The 15,809-nt window shown below is 35.1% G+C and overlaps 1 protein-coding gene across 1 annotated transcript in view; it reads left to right on the top strand.

Moving 5' to 3' along the window:
• The first annotated feature begins 2,211 nt into the window (after positions 1 to 2,211).
• The window catches only part of LOC120629439, a 47,937-nt gene continuing 34,339 nt past the window's right edge, over positions 2,212 to 15,809 (top strand). The window contains exons 1-3 of the mRNA XM_039898381.1: positions 2,212 to 2,215; positions 6,144 to 6,249; positions 9,108 to 9,219. Of these exons, the coding sequence (XP_039754315.1) occupies positions 2,212 to 2,215; positions 6,144 to 6,249; positions 9,108 to 9,219 (222 nt within the window). The remainder of the gene's footprint in view (positions 2,216 to 6,143; positions 6,250 to 9,107; positions 9,220 to 15,809) is intronic.

Genomic DNA, 15,809 nt, shown 5'->3' on the forward strand with positions numbered 1-15,809 from the left:
ATTAGAGGCGGCCTTATCGCTTAATAGCGATCTCCGCCAGGCAAACTTTGAATTTGGAAAAAAGAAGAGGAGAATAGGCTGCCGCAGTAGGTATATGTAGATGTTTAAAATTAAACGACGTGAAACCAATCTTGACGATGTAAACATATGTCTCGCTAAAATAGTACAACGGTTTGAGGCTAATAACTTAGCTCTTAACGGAAAAAAAGAACAGTGTTAAATTCGTGAATTTAACACAAGTAAAAACCATTGCACAACTTAATAATGAGGAGTTGGATTTGGTGGATACGACAATCTTTTTAGGAATAACGTTAGATGCTACGCTTCAATGGGGCCCACATATAAATAATTTAGCGAACAGACTTAGTTCTACAGCATACGCGGTAAAAAAGATTCGTCATATGACAAATATAGAAACTGCTAGGCTTTTGTATTTTAGTTATTTTCACAGCATTATGTCCTACGGCATTTGATTATGGGGTAATGCTGCTGATATAGATTCTATTTTCGTCCTGCTGAAAAGGGATGTTCGTGCGATATATAAAATGGGCCCAAGAGAGTCATTAAGGGATAAATTTGTAGATGTTAAAATAATGACGGTGCATAGTCAGTATATATATGAAAATTTAATTTATGTCCATAAAAATATAACAAAATTTAAAAAGAAAATGGACTGTAACAATATAAATATAGAATATAGAAGCAAAAATAAACTCGCTGTGCAGCTTACTAGGCTACACAAAATTGCAAATTCATTCAAGGGCAATTGTATATTATTTTATAACAAATTACCAAATGAAATCTTTGAGTTGTCTCTCAATAAGTTCAAAGTTTATATAAAACGTAAGCTTACAAAAAAATCCTATTATAATATTAAGGATTACTTAAACAATAAAAAAGATTGGGTGCGAATTGCTCTAGCTTCATATAAATTTACTGTGAAATGGTGATAACAAAAAAAAAATTTACCTTGCTATTGTTTTGGGCTCTTCTTAGACCAGGGTGCATTTGGAACCCTCGTAGCTTGAGGTTTAAGTTGGCGAACGAAGTTATCACCATCCCCTTACAATTATGTAAATATATATGTATGAATGCTTCATAAGTGCCTGTGATAGGCCTACATGAAAAAAGAAATTTTGAATTTGAATTTGAAACGCATCAAAAGTGCCATCTATGTGCCTATTTGAATGAAGAAATAAAGACTTTTTTTGACTTTATATTATATTAAATACAAATAAATAAATATACTAAGACACGCAACTCGCCATCTAGTCCCGAAGTAAGCGTCGCTTGTTTTATGGGTACTACTCATACTACATACTTACAATATACATATTAACACCCAGACAATGAAACACATTCATGCTCATCACATACACATTTTCCAATTGTGGGAATCGAACCCACGGCCTTGGATTGGACTTAGAAAGCTGGACCGCTGCGCACTGCGTCAATCGGCCGGCCGTCGGACAAATTATGTAGTAAACAATATCAGATGGTTAAAGTTAAGTTTGTAATATATACAGCCGAATAACCCACAAATCAATACGGTTCACAAATAAATACATTACACAGAACAATTAATAAATAAATTACAAGTTTAATGGCAGTCGTTATATCGGTTATAACGACGTTGTGGTCGCATCTCCACATGGAACACAATTTAACTCGTTGTTGAAAATTTACAGTGTCGTTATTTAAAAAAAAAGATATTCTCCTGAATACTAACAATACTTAAATGTAACGATATTTTATATTTGACAGGCGATTTAGTCGTTATTTATTGAAATTGTACAGTCATTATTTGTTTTTAATTGATTGTTGTATTATGATAAAATTATTAATCAAACAATTAATATTAATTAACAAATGACAATTAATTTAGTTGCAACGATACTTGCTGGTGTTATGATATACATTGTTTTTACCCGTATATACCATTGAATTGTTTTAATATATCAATAAAGCACATTTAGGTACAAAACTTTAATAACCATGAAAATTTATATGTAGCATTTGTTTTTCCCATTTCATTGTGTAAAACTATCTAATCGGTGGATATGTATATAAAATAAATCTTGTGCAATTTATTCGCACACGGCAGAAGTGTAACTTCTGAAAAGTAGCCTACGAGAGATTGAGGTGGATGTAGAGTTTCAAAACTATAAGAATAAATGTAAGGTTTATTATTTAGTTTCCGTAGTAACTAGAATGGGTAAAAAAATTTATGATGTTTCCTATCTCACTCAGTCCTATACATTTATGTGTTTGTGTCTCTATGGACTTATTTTTTCGTTTCATCGAGTTCATCACAACGATTTTGGAGGAGTTTCACTTCAAAAAATCTTAGGTAAGAATATATTCCCTTCCTGAAGTAAATGCGTATTGCGGTTCCGGGAAGGAAGGCCACTGAATGTAGGAGGTTTCCACTCCTAGTGCAGTCGAGCATGTCAACTTGGTTTAGGGCTGTTGACATCCATGAGGAATTCCTCCTAAAATAAAAAAAAGGTTAAGAATACAGTAACGAATAATGGTAATAAAAATAATATACTTTATTAGGCACAAAGATACAAGTACAATTATAACGGTATACAAAAAGACACATTAGTTATCAGTTAAATGATCTAAGCAATTGTTACAGTAATCTGTGGTTAGATAAAATTTTTATCGATATATAGGAAGTGAAAAACTTGTGCCCCTATACTAGGATTTAACCTGTATTATAGGAGGCAGTGCTCTCCAAGTGCAATACTAAAGGATAGGTACCTATTTATAATTATCTTTATGATAACAGTGAACAAATGTTTAGGTATAGTTTTAGGTTAATAAATAGCAATACGAAATGTAATAATAAAGGTGTGTGTCTAGTGTGCATATGTTGGTATGTTGAATGTATTTTTGTGTGTGTTTTTATATGTCCGTCTGTGTTGTGAGAAATTTCAAGGAACGAATGTTATGGATCAATGATAAATTAAGAATGTGTGATAAAGTATGTATAAGATACCTTATAGCAAAGTTATTTCCAGAATTGTAATAACTCTTCAGTTTCGGTAGTACTTACTTACTTCTTCTTTGCATTTAATTTTGTTAAGAGGATAAACAAATACTATAAATAGCAAACCATTTGCAATGAGTGTCTCAAATTTCAGCTGTTAATGATACCTACCTATAATTCCAAATGTTCATGAATCACAATAATGCAAAAATATATATATTTCTTGCGTTTGTGACGCGATAGTGATAACGTAATCAAGTATGTTTAGTTTTTTTTTAAATATTCATACCGAATATTTCCAAACCATATTCATTCTTAAAACAAAGCGACTACCATTAGTGAATAAAACTCCACACAGAACAAGCTGCTGAAAGGATGAAAAATGAATATCCAGAGAAGGCAAGAAAAAAGACAGTCAAGTAGAGTCAGAATCACGTTAAAAAGATTCCGTACAATTGAGGAGTAATAATTGAGTGTATAATAATTGAGTGTTTACATAAAATACATATTTTCAGTTTTATACACATGTTTATAAAATATAACTATATACACACGTGACACGTAACGTACACGTAATTGTACGAAATCTTTTTAACGTGATTGTTACTCTACTTGACTGTGTGTTTTATCTTGCCTTCTCTGGATATTTATTTTTATATTTTCTACACACGTGTATAAAAAATGTATAATAAAATAAACAACATTATGGAGAACTCTCAGGCATGCAGGTTTCTTCATGATGTTTTCTATCACCGAAGCTGGTGATATTTAACTGTTTAAATTAAATACTCGTGAATTTTGGATGGCGACCAATAAATTCTTATGCCCAAGAAATCAAACAAACATTACAACCACGCATTGCCAATGCCTTGTCAATCAGGGCCCGTAGCTTGCTCAGTAGTCGAACAATGAATCAAATTATAAAACGCTTCATCATCATCAAATAAACCCATTACTGACTACAGGGCACGGGTCTCGTCCCACGATGAGAAGGGGTTAAGACCGTAGTCCACCGCGCCGGCCCAGTGTGAATTGGTGGACTCTACACCCCTTTGATAACATTATGTAAGACTTCCAGGCATGCAGGTTTCCTCACGATGTTTTCCTGCACCGTTTGAAGCGTGATATTTTAATTACTTAAAACGCACTTAACTTAGAAAAGTTAAAGTTGCGTGTTGCGTGTTTGCGTGTTGTGTTCGAACTTGTACCTACGAGTTCTACGATCATCGCTTCACATATTATTTCCGTATACGTATATTATTTTCGTTGGTCCTATGACAACTGTGGGTTTGGTCATAATTTTTAAGCCGGTATCGTTGGTAGCATGTTGTTTTTTTTCACTCGTTTAGCCGGTAGTTTTTTTACAAATAAGTTATTTATGGAAAAGTGTGCACTTCTGTTGCACTACTATGTTCAAATAGATAAATGTTAATAAATGTTTTTTAATTTTCATTTACATTTTCAATTGCATATCTGTCTCCATTATTTTTCATTACACCATTAGTATTTTTGTCATTGATCAACCACGGAAACACAGTTACTATAGCCGACTTGCACCCAGTGGCGAGCATTGAAGGTATGCACAGGGTATGCAGATGAAATAAAATGAAGAAAATCTCCAGTACGAGTTGCAAAAAACTTAAGTTTAGGCATTATAAGAGTTATAAAAAGCCCTTAAGTATTTATATCTCGTATTTGAGATTTTCTTCATTTTATGTCATCTGCATACCCTGTGCATACCCTCTATGCACGCCACTGCTTGTACCCTGTCTGTTCGGAATTAAACCTTCATAAGTGCCGCTTTCATACTGAAGAAGGGGACCCTAAAAACTGAATTCATTTCATCCAGCACAGCAGCATATGTAAATTCAGTGATGTAAGTCAAAACAGAGGTACCCGCTCGTTTTCTCTTTGATGAAATTTTACCTGTGTAACAATTTTAAAGCCACTCTGCTATTTTTCCATCACTTTAATACGGTTAGTCAATCTTCTCCTTTTATACTCGCTTTTCGAAAAGTTGGCTCTGTTTGTTTAACAGGCATTTTTCCGTCCCATATTTATTGAGTAATGTTTTAAACTCAAATATAGAGATATTTGCTTCATCCGAAATAATTGAAGTGTTTGTGAAAAGCACACAAGTGTATGTTATACATCATCGTCATCATAATAACTCAACCGATGGAAGTCCACAGCTGGACATAGGTCAATTGTAGGTTGTTCAAAAATCCACGATCCTGGGCCGCTTGTTTCCAGTGCCTCCCAGCAAGCCGTTGCCCACAAGCCCACCTCATTGGGGCCCGACCAATACGGGTTGATGGACTTTAAAGACTTTAACCACAATCAAATGAAATCAAGTAAAAATAATCGAGACCGACAACTTTACGTGCTCTCTGAGGCACGGGGGTGACACTCCCAATTTCTTAACTCCGGGTTGAGACGGAAAATTCTTTAATAGAAAATACACTCTTTGCCCGACCGGGATTAGAACCCAGGACCCCGTGATCGTTAGTTGAACATGCCAACAACTAGACCAAGATGGCAATCAATGTACGGCATGAAAATGAATAAATATAGCCACGCTGCCACAAACGGCTACCCCTGGAATGCTTGCTATTTCATCAGAAGATTGCGTGTTCATATCACGTCGGGTTGACCATTTTTACTTACTCATGTAGATATACGTACCTAAAGAGTTAAATAGAAAATTTACTGGTGTATATTAGGTATATTAAACGTATCACTATTATGTCGCAGTATGTAGTGGTATTACTACATGACATAATAACAGATATTAAAGTTTTAGTCTAATATAGTAACAACGTTTGATTACTAATAGATTCCATCTCGTACGATATACAATCACGTTGTAAAGGCACGAATTTTGAAGTGCTTTTGGTGTCAAATTAGTGACTATTAAAGATAAAATTCTGTAAGCTGGCAACTAGCCACGGCGGAAAACTCCCAGAGAAAATTTAGGAATAATAAATTTCCACATTTTCCTTACTCACCTTAAAAGACCACAGCACTCGCCATTGCACCAGGGAGGTCGTCATTTTATTACGCTATCGCTAATGGTATACTACTTTTTTTAGTGATACACACTACCTGTGAGTTCTGCATCACTAATCGATCGTCCATTTTGTTTCAGATTCAAAAAGAGATCACTGTAATAAGACTGTAGAAATATATGAAGATGTATCATCTCCGCCGGTGACACCAGAAAACTTCGGAAGATCCCTCACTTGTACATATAGGTAAGTAAACCCTTATAAAAAGTTAAATTAATGAAACTAAAAAGTTTAAAGCACAGAATTACGAACATACAGAACCCTCATTCAGCCATTATTGTATGCAGTGCTTTGTGTCCAGAAACAGTGCAAACGTGAAAATTAAGCTTAATTTGCTATACTCCGCGAAAAGCAGGAGGGTTGTATGGTGTAATTTATAATTTCTTCAATCTTTATAGTCTACACCAAAAACAGGTTTCGGAGCGAAACGTGCGTAGAAAGTACATTGCCGAAGATCTGTTTGGTGTGGAGTTTGAGGATTGAAGAAATTATAAGCTTAATTTTCATATCATGGATTTCCGCAAAGTAACGTCTGCTTCTATCCAATACAGGTCAAACGTCCTGCACACGTCTTAGTTCACACCCACGTATTGTTAGCTCCCAATTTTTTTTAAATGTTTAGAACATTAGACGTAAAATAATTACAGTAAACTGTTAAATGGAATTGAGTGACTAACCGCCTGTTCAAGAAACACTACTAAAACGGAGTCGTTTTTGATGCTTATGCACACGGTTTCTGTATGTTTTTAATTCTGTGGTTTAAGAGTGTAGAACGATTTACACACTTCTTATTGACATTTTCACAAGTGTCAATAAGCAGTGTACAGGGTCGTGTAAGGTTAACGATGAATCCTTGCTAATGTTATAAATGCTAAACTGTGTTTGTTTATTAGTCTGTTTGTTTGTCCTATTTTCACGCCCTAACTAAGCAACCAATTAACTTAATTTTTGGCATAGAGTTAGTTGGAAAGACGAAGAGTAACATAAGCTACTTTCCCAGAAAAACAAAGACGAAGAACCTGGGAAAAAGCTGCATGTTAGTCGTTACAGTCTTGACAGACTGGAAGTGGTCGTTATCTGGGTGTTGTGACTCGTTTTAAAATCTGTCGCCACTCTTCGCCAACGGTTACCTTTCTTGCGCATTCATGTAGAGGAGTCTCGATTGCGGCCTTCACTTGGTTTGGGAACAAGCTAGTTTATTAAAATTCTTCATTCAGAATTATCTGCATGGTGTATTTAATCTATATATATATACTAGCTGTTGCCCGCGACTTCGTCTGCGTTTGATTTTGTTTTTAAAGTATTCAGTATCGCTAAGCTTTAAATGAGTATAGTAGTATAAATATATAACATGTGACTGCCAATTAATTATAGACAAATAATTTGCAATAAAATAATATTGTGACTATAATTAAAGATCTAAGCTATCCTATCTCTTAAGTTGGACCAGGCCGCTCACGGTGAGCCAATTTAATTTTAAATGGGTTAAGTAGTTTAGGAGTCCATCCCGGACAAACATCGTGACAGGAGATTTATATATATTAAGATATAATGTGAAGAAAGTGTGTGTGTATGTTCCGTATAGGCTCCGAAACGGCTGGACCGATTTCAATGAAACTTTCAGGGAATCTCCGGATTGACCTGGCGAGTAAAGTTTGGTGACGATCGGAGCACTCCTATTTTTGAACTATCAAACTGTCAAATACAGCTTTTATTTGCTATGATGATATTCTATTGTTGGTTGTACATGGGTGTAGATAATGATCTCTCGAGAAGAGAATAGAAGAGAATGAATACGGAGAGAAATAAATGATTTAATATATTATAAGACTTAAATTAAAAATTTAATGATGTAAGTTTATTGTTTAAATAAAATAAAGCAAAATCTAGCCCGGCGAAGCAGGCTGGGTACGCTAGTATAATATATTCTTATTTTTGTACGCAACACCACTTAAATTATCCAAAACAAGGTTTACAGTGGGCACAACCCCTTTTCCTAACGTTACCGTCTGTATCATATAACATTTTTTTTTTTTAATAAAAATGTATTTGTTATTATGATATTTATTATTTTTAAGAATATAACAAAATCATAAAGCGTAGGTACGTTGTATAATTTTTGCCAAATGTGTACTTTTTAATTTCCATAGACAATATTTTAAGAGACCGTTATAACACTGGGCATAAGTCAGTACTGACAATTTGTTTCTTTATTTGTCTTTAATCCCACAACAAGTTAGCCCTTGACTACAATCTTACCTGGTGGTAAGTGATGATGCCGTCTAAGATGGCACCGTCTATTACAATTTTTAAAAAACTTGTTAAAGATCATTTTTTGTCTGAATCTTCGGAACTTTAACATGCCTATTCCCTTCTGTTCTATTTGGTGTTTGACAATAATGTATATATTTATATATTATTGATATTAACTATATACTTAGGTATATATTAATTATCATAATAAAAAACTTTGGCATTTGGCATTGAAAGAGTTATAAAAAGCCCATTTTTAAGTATTTATAGCTCGCACTGGAGATTTTCTTCATTTAATATCATCTGCATACCCTCTATGCACGCTGTGCACGCCATTGACGGGCTTCCTGTTAGGGGGTATGGCAATTTCATAGAACTCATACCCCTAATCAGTTTGTACGCGACATCGTACCGGAATGCTAAATCACTTGGCGGCACGTCTTTATCAGAAGAGAAAAATCTGAATATAAATCCCCAATTTGCCCCCGTCGGGAATCAAACCCGCGACCTCCCAGTAAAAACCACTGCGCTTACCGCTGCGCCAGACGGGTCGTCAAAATCGTTTTTTGACTGTTCTCTGACGTTGTATTTTTTCAATTCAGCAGTCCCTTTTTACTATTCTCAAAACAAAACAAAAGTATCTCAGCATGAAATGAAAAAAATAAACATTTTCTTACTGTTCTTATATTATTCGAGGTCGGGGCGTACATAAAAAGTTTGTACAAAGCATAATTTTTATAATAACACACGAATGATTTCAACGGTCACTGAACCCTGCTTTCGCTTTACAGGTTTAGAGCTTTCCGAGGGTCACCGAAGGACTGGATACTAAGGATACGGTTCAAGAAATTCAAAGTCGGCACTCTTATAAATGGGACTACGTGTCATAAAGGATATATGCAGGTAATTAAATAAAACGGTGAAGTGCGAGTCAGGCTTGCTCGCGACGAGTCCCGCACAATCTTACAAAATAGTATATTGTGTTATCGTCATCATATCAACTCATTACTGACAAAAAAGGGGTTAAGGCCGTAGTTCGCCATGCTGGCCCAGTGCGATGGAGAACTTTCCTCACGATGTTTTCCTTCACCGTTGAAGGTAGTGATATTTTTATTGCTAATTGGCGACCGATTGGCGCAGTTTGCAGTGACCCTGCTTTCTGAGCCCCAGGCCGTGGGTTCGATTCCCACTACTGGAAAATGTTTTGGTGAATGTTTTTTAGTGTCTCGGTGTTTATATGTATTTTCTAAGTATTTATGTATATAATTCATAAAAATATTCATCAGGCATCTTAGTACCCATAACACAAGCTACGCTTACTTTAAATAAATAAATAAATAAATATACTATGACATTACACACATTGCCATCTAGACCTAAAGTAAGCGTCAGCTTGTGTTATGGGTACTAAGATGACCGATGAATAATATACATAAATACTTATAATATACTAACCCAGACACTGAAAATCATTCATGTTCATCACACAAACATTTTCCAATTGTGGGCAAGATGGCGATGTGTGTATTGTTTTAGTATATTTATTTATTTATTAATAGTCTAATTACATTAAACTTATACCCCTAATCGGTTTCTACACTGAATCGCGTGCAAATAATAACAAAGAAAAAATTAATTGATTGCCTTTGGCTGGTCATTTTGCTACTTCTCGACGTCATTGAAATCTTAGCAGGGAATTTAATGCATTTTCTAACTTAAATGATTAGTTTTGGGAATAATATTTTATTCATCATAATCACATCAATCCATTACCGGTCCACTACAGAGCACTGGTCTCCTCCCACAATGAGAAGGGGATAAGGGTTAAGGCCGTAGTCTACCACGTTGGCCCAGTGCGGATCGGTGGACTACACACACCTTTCAGAACATTATGTAGAACTCTCAGGCATCCAGGTTTCCTCATGATATTTTCCTTCACCGTTGAAGCAAGTGATATTTTAATTACCTACTTAAAACGCACTTAGAAAAGTTGAGATGCGTGCTGAGATTCGAACTCGGCCCCCGAAAGTGAAGACTACCTTCTGCCCAATGCGCTATCACCGCTTCAAATTTTTAATACTAAAGCAAAATGTCAACAGTGTTAAAATGACACTGCTCTAAGTTAGTGGCAGGGTGAAATTATAGTTTGCGACGTTGCAATTTGCATTTCAATTTTTTTGTATTTATTTATTATTCTTAATTTTAATAATTTCTAGAAGTCATGAGGTTAAGTGTGTAGGTAATTTAATATTTTTAAGTGCTTTTACCTACACCTTCAGGAAATATCTGTGACTATTATTTAACAACAATTAAAAGACTTAAATACTCAGTGATGTCTACTTAAATACCTACTATGTTTCTTACCATCCCAAATTATAAACGTACTCGTAACTATTTTTTTGTGAGAGTTTTTTGTTGTTTCCATAAAAAAATGTTTTACTGAATAATGTAAAAATTAATATTCAGATATGGTTAGGAATAAAATATTTTTTACTGAAAAAAACTACATAAATTTAGTTATTTTACCACTTTAGAAACACTCAGCATCCTAAGCGATAATTCTACCCACTGCCCTTTGAACTAGACCCAAGTGTGAATGTATTGAAGTACCTATAAACCTGACATCAATAAAAAGTTGACCAAATTGGTACACGGCAGAAACGACATCTAAAAATGGAGGTCAATGGCTACAATCCGATCAAATCGTTAGGGGCGTAAAATCAATAGGTCGGGTAAAGGAAAAGCGGTCTCTCTTCGAAGAAAATAAAAAACCTAGCCATAAGAGAACCGATCTCGTGCGACGAGGGTTCCGTTTCCTGCCATAAACGTGACTTTTGTAGTTCCTTTCATTAAAAAGATGATACTTTTCTACGACAAACCATAACATATTAGGTATCTACTAAACAATGTTACTTATTAGTAACAATATTAAATTTACGAAAAAAATAAAATTAAAATTTCTGCCACCAGGCAACCATCATGGAGGCAACCATCAATACGAGTATAAGCTTTTTTTTTTTTTTATACTACGACAATACACACATCACCATCTAGCCCCAAAGTAAGCGTAGCTTGTGTTATGGCTACTGAGATAGCTGTTGAATATCTTTATGAATATAATACATATAAATACTTATAATATACAGATAAATACCCAGACACTGAAAAACAATCATGTTCATCACACAAACATTTTCCAGCTGTGGGAATCGAACCCACGGCCTTGGACTCAGAAAGCAGGGTCGCTGCCCATTGCGCCAATCGGCCGTCAGCTTGTAAATTGGAGAGTCGTATCTATTTATTAATACTTTCAGAATGCCGTTACTACTTACCCACGTTCTTTTCATCGAGGATGCTATTCGTTTTCTTGGGCTTTCGAGGGCTCATACTGATGGCAAAAAAGTCATCAGTATAAGCCCTCGCGAACATTTCTTATGCACTACAATAACGTGTTAAGCCCAACAGCATTCTGAAACCATCATTATACTGAAGTGATACTGATAACTAACTGATACTGTCCATGACTGTTTCGCAACTGGGTCGAAATATTGCCAAATGTCTAGTTATTAGCGTGGTATATACACGCACGGATCTCTGAGAATTCGCTGGAAATGCGGATTTTTCTTTATCAATTTTTCAAACACAGACATGGAACGATGTCGAGTGTCGTTCAACTTGTTTCGATTAATGATGTCTTTGCAGTCTGGATGGGAGCTCTCTTTGTGAATTTTAACATCGCATCAATGTGTTTGCTTTTGGTTTTTTAACAAGGGGCTTGACATTCTTGTTGTTTTATAACACGGTCTATTTATATTCGTCGCCTGGTGTAGATGTTTTATGACCAGGGCTTTTTCTCTTTTTATTATCTATGTTTTTCTTCTTCTTTTGCCTATTGACTTTTAGTAGTGTGCCAAATCAAAAGTTCGCAATGCGTCGATTCTACAATTTTTAGATAACGAAAAGAATACTGGTAAATTAAGACAATCATTCCACTATAATAACGTAACCCTCATGGCTTTAGTTGTAAGGTTGCGATTCAATAAATCGCCGTCATCTCACTGCCATTTAATATTTGTATATATGATACGCATCAGAAGTAACTTTTACACGGACACGTCTTGTTATAATGACCCAGTTAATCTGTCCAATATCTACCATTCATTCATCAACATCATTATTATCAATTCAAGTATTTGACGTCTACTGCTGGTCTTGTGTAGGGAGTTCCTCAATCCACGGTACCAATGGCGTGCATAGAGGGTAAGCACGGGGTAAGCAGGTGATATAAAATGAAGAAAATCTCCAGTGCGAGTTATAAAAAACTTAAGGATGGGCATTGTAAGAGTTATTAAAAGCCTACCCTTAAGTATTTATAACAGGTACTGGAGATTTTCTTCATTTTATATCATCTGCATACCCTGTGCATATCCTCTATGCACGCCACTGCACGGTACTAGGCCGGTTGCGTCCAGCGGCTTCCAGCGACTTGTCTGAGGTTTTCTGTCCATCTTGTTGGAGGCCGACCTGCGTTTACCGATTGCGTCTGCGTTTTAAGACCCCAACATCCATCGGTCCTCCGAGCCAGATGCCCAGCCCATTGTCACTTCAAATTTGCGACTCGTTGAGCTATGTCGTTACTCTAAGAACTCCTGACAGACTCCTACGGATCTCCTGATTTCTGGTTTCATCACCTAGAGATACTCCTAGCATAGTTCTCTCCATCGCCTCAGTGACTCTGAGGTTTCTTATGAAGGCCATAGTAAGCGACCACGTGAATTTCTGAACTCTAATAAACAACTGGTTTGCCGTTCTTTGATTGTTTTCGCATCAAAAGTGCCATCGACATCTGTATATATCTGAAGAAATTATGTCTTGACTTTTCTTTACTCACTTTAACGTACTTGTTATCTCGACAGGTGACTGATCCGATAATTATCCAACCAGATTGTTCTTACCGTTCGAACTCCAAAGTTCTTTAAGTTCTCAAGTTAAGAAATTAATTAGTTGAATTGCTAAAGCGTTCCCAACTTAATAACTTGCTCCTGCTTTGCGATTTCATCTTACTGACTTGGATTTTCCGTTTTAGTTTGCATAATTTCATCGCTTGATATCTTTTGTCGCTTTCACCAAGATATGGAAAATTGGAAAGGGTGAAATTTTCGTCCATGAAACAAAAAAAAAGTATAAAAATTAAAAAGCAAGAAATAAATATTTTCTACAACATGTTTAAGTTGGTGCCAAGTAAAGTGTAATTACTTTTATAAAGTAGTAATTTTCTACGTTGTACTGGGTACCGACTGAAAAATGTCGTAGAAACTATTTATTTCTTGGTTTTTTGTTGTTGTATAAAGTAGGTTCTCTTTTGTCAAAAAATGGTTTTCACGTTTTTAGTGGGTCTCCTTCATCTTGCAGTGCCGATTTCAATCGGAAGTTGGCAACCATTAAGGCTATCTGGACCTTAGACGCAGCTGCACGGAACAATGATCGGGTACTTTTTCCGAACCATAGGCGTCAATTTTTTAGCCACGATGTTCTTCTTCATTAATTTCTTTTTTTAAATAAATATACTACGAAAATACACACGTCGCCATCTTGCCCCAAATAATTCGAAGCTTTTGTGAGCACTAAGATAACTAATGAATATTTTTCTGAATAATATACATAAATACTTATAATAATATATGTACTAATAAGTAGGTACTGTAATCATGTTATACATATTTTTTACAACAGTAATCGTCTCAGTGCACGCCAAATAATGAATATTATAGGCAAATTTTGCTAATCAGGTAACATTACTCCAATTTCCTTAAGGATTTCTAGTTTTATTTTTTAAATTATAAACTATGTGACACTTCTGTTCAGTTGTCTGTACTGTGTGTTATTTAATCCTAAGACTCCTTCTTCTTATCTTAAGGAGAAGTTTAAATTTCTTGGAGTGCAGTCTGAACTTAGATCGAGTCGTGCGCTGACTTTGAGCATGCCGTTCCACAAAACGAAGTTTTTTAAGCATTCGTTCACTGTCAAAACTACTGAATTGTGGAATGCACTGGGAGTGCATTACACAATTCAGTAGCATAAGACAGTCGAAGTCATTGGGCATATTTAAAAATGCTGTTAAGGCTCAATATTTCGCTCAGTAAAGACGACTATTATTATTTATTTATCTACTCAAACTCATATTTAAGTATTAATGGTATATTAAGATATGTATTAGTATATTTATTTTTTATATTTATCAATAGTATTTTTTTATTTGTGTAGTCTGGTGTATGTATTACTTAGTATGTAGATATTCGTATGTATGTACTAAATAGTGTACCCCACCTATTTGTTTTCTTTTTAGTTTTCCTAATCCTAAGGTTGCCTGGCAGAGATCGCTATTTAGCGATAAGGCCACCTTTTGAATCCTGCTTCATTCTTCATGCGAGTGATGTACAAATAAAGAGTATAAAATAAATAAAAATATGTTCCTTCATGATAATTTAACTTTCTATTGGTAGAAAGGTGTCTTAAAACCACCAGTCTAGGTCCAGTGTTTTTGGAGGCGATTGGGTACATCCAACCAGAAAAAAAATATTAGTATTGATGTAGATAAAGTCCTGACTCTTATATCCTCGACGGCCGGCAGCAGACCGACTGGCGCAGAGGGCAACGACCCTGCTTTCTGAGGCCGTGGGCTCGATTTCCAAACCTGGAAAATGTTTGTGTGATGAACATGTATGTTTTTCAGTGGTTCGATGTTTATCTATATATTATAAATATTTAAGTATGTTATACATAAAAAATTTCATCATTAATCTTAGTTCCCATAACACAAGCTAAGCTTATTTACTTTGCTAGATGGCGATGTGTGTATTGTCGTAGCATATTTATTTATTTATTATTTATTTATATTTGAATAAAGACATTTTTGACTTTGATTTTGACTTTGACTTTGATGAAAAATATATTTGTCATAGCAGCCAAAAACAGCGCTGGTGTTCAAAAACAAATGAACCCATTAATAAAAAATTAAATGAATTCATAAAGCACGAAAGCGTAATTGAGTTTGGGAACAGCAGTAGGTACGAATTGTTCAACTAATTAATTTCCGAACTTTGAAACTAAAAGAACTCCGGACTTCGGAATACGAACGAAGGGTACTGGACGAATAATTATTGGATCATGACCCCTCCGTGATTTTCGAAATTTGAAAATTAATAAACTTTGTCGGGATTTTGTTGGGAAAGTATTTATCTGCTATAACTACCTCTGATGGTGTGGTGGTGTGACCCAGTTGAAATTTTGTTTCAATCCACTTCCAATAAGGAAGTAATTTCACAGAAATCAGCCAAGAAACTATAATCATAAATTTAAAAAAAATCCCTGACTTTCAATACAGTGTATCTACATTATTCTACTAGTCTAGCTTTTACTTATGATACCCATATTGACGGCGTTGTGTAAAAAAAATATAATTCCTTATTTTGTGTTTGTGGCTATCTTGGATT

The sequence above is a fragment of the Pararge aegeria genome, chromosome 14 (genome assembly GCF_905163445.1).
Source record: "Pararge aegeria chromosome 14, ilParAegt1.1, whole genome shotgun sequence".
Classification (NCBI taxonomy): Eukaryota; Metazoa; Arthropoda; class Insecta; order Lepidoptera; family Nymphalidae; genus Pararge; species Pararge aegeria.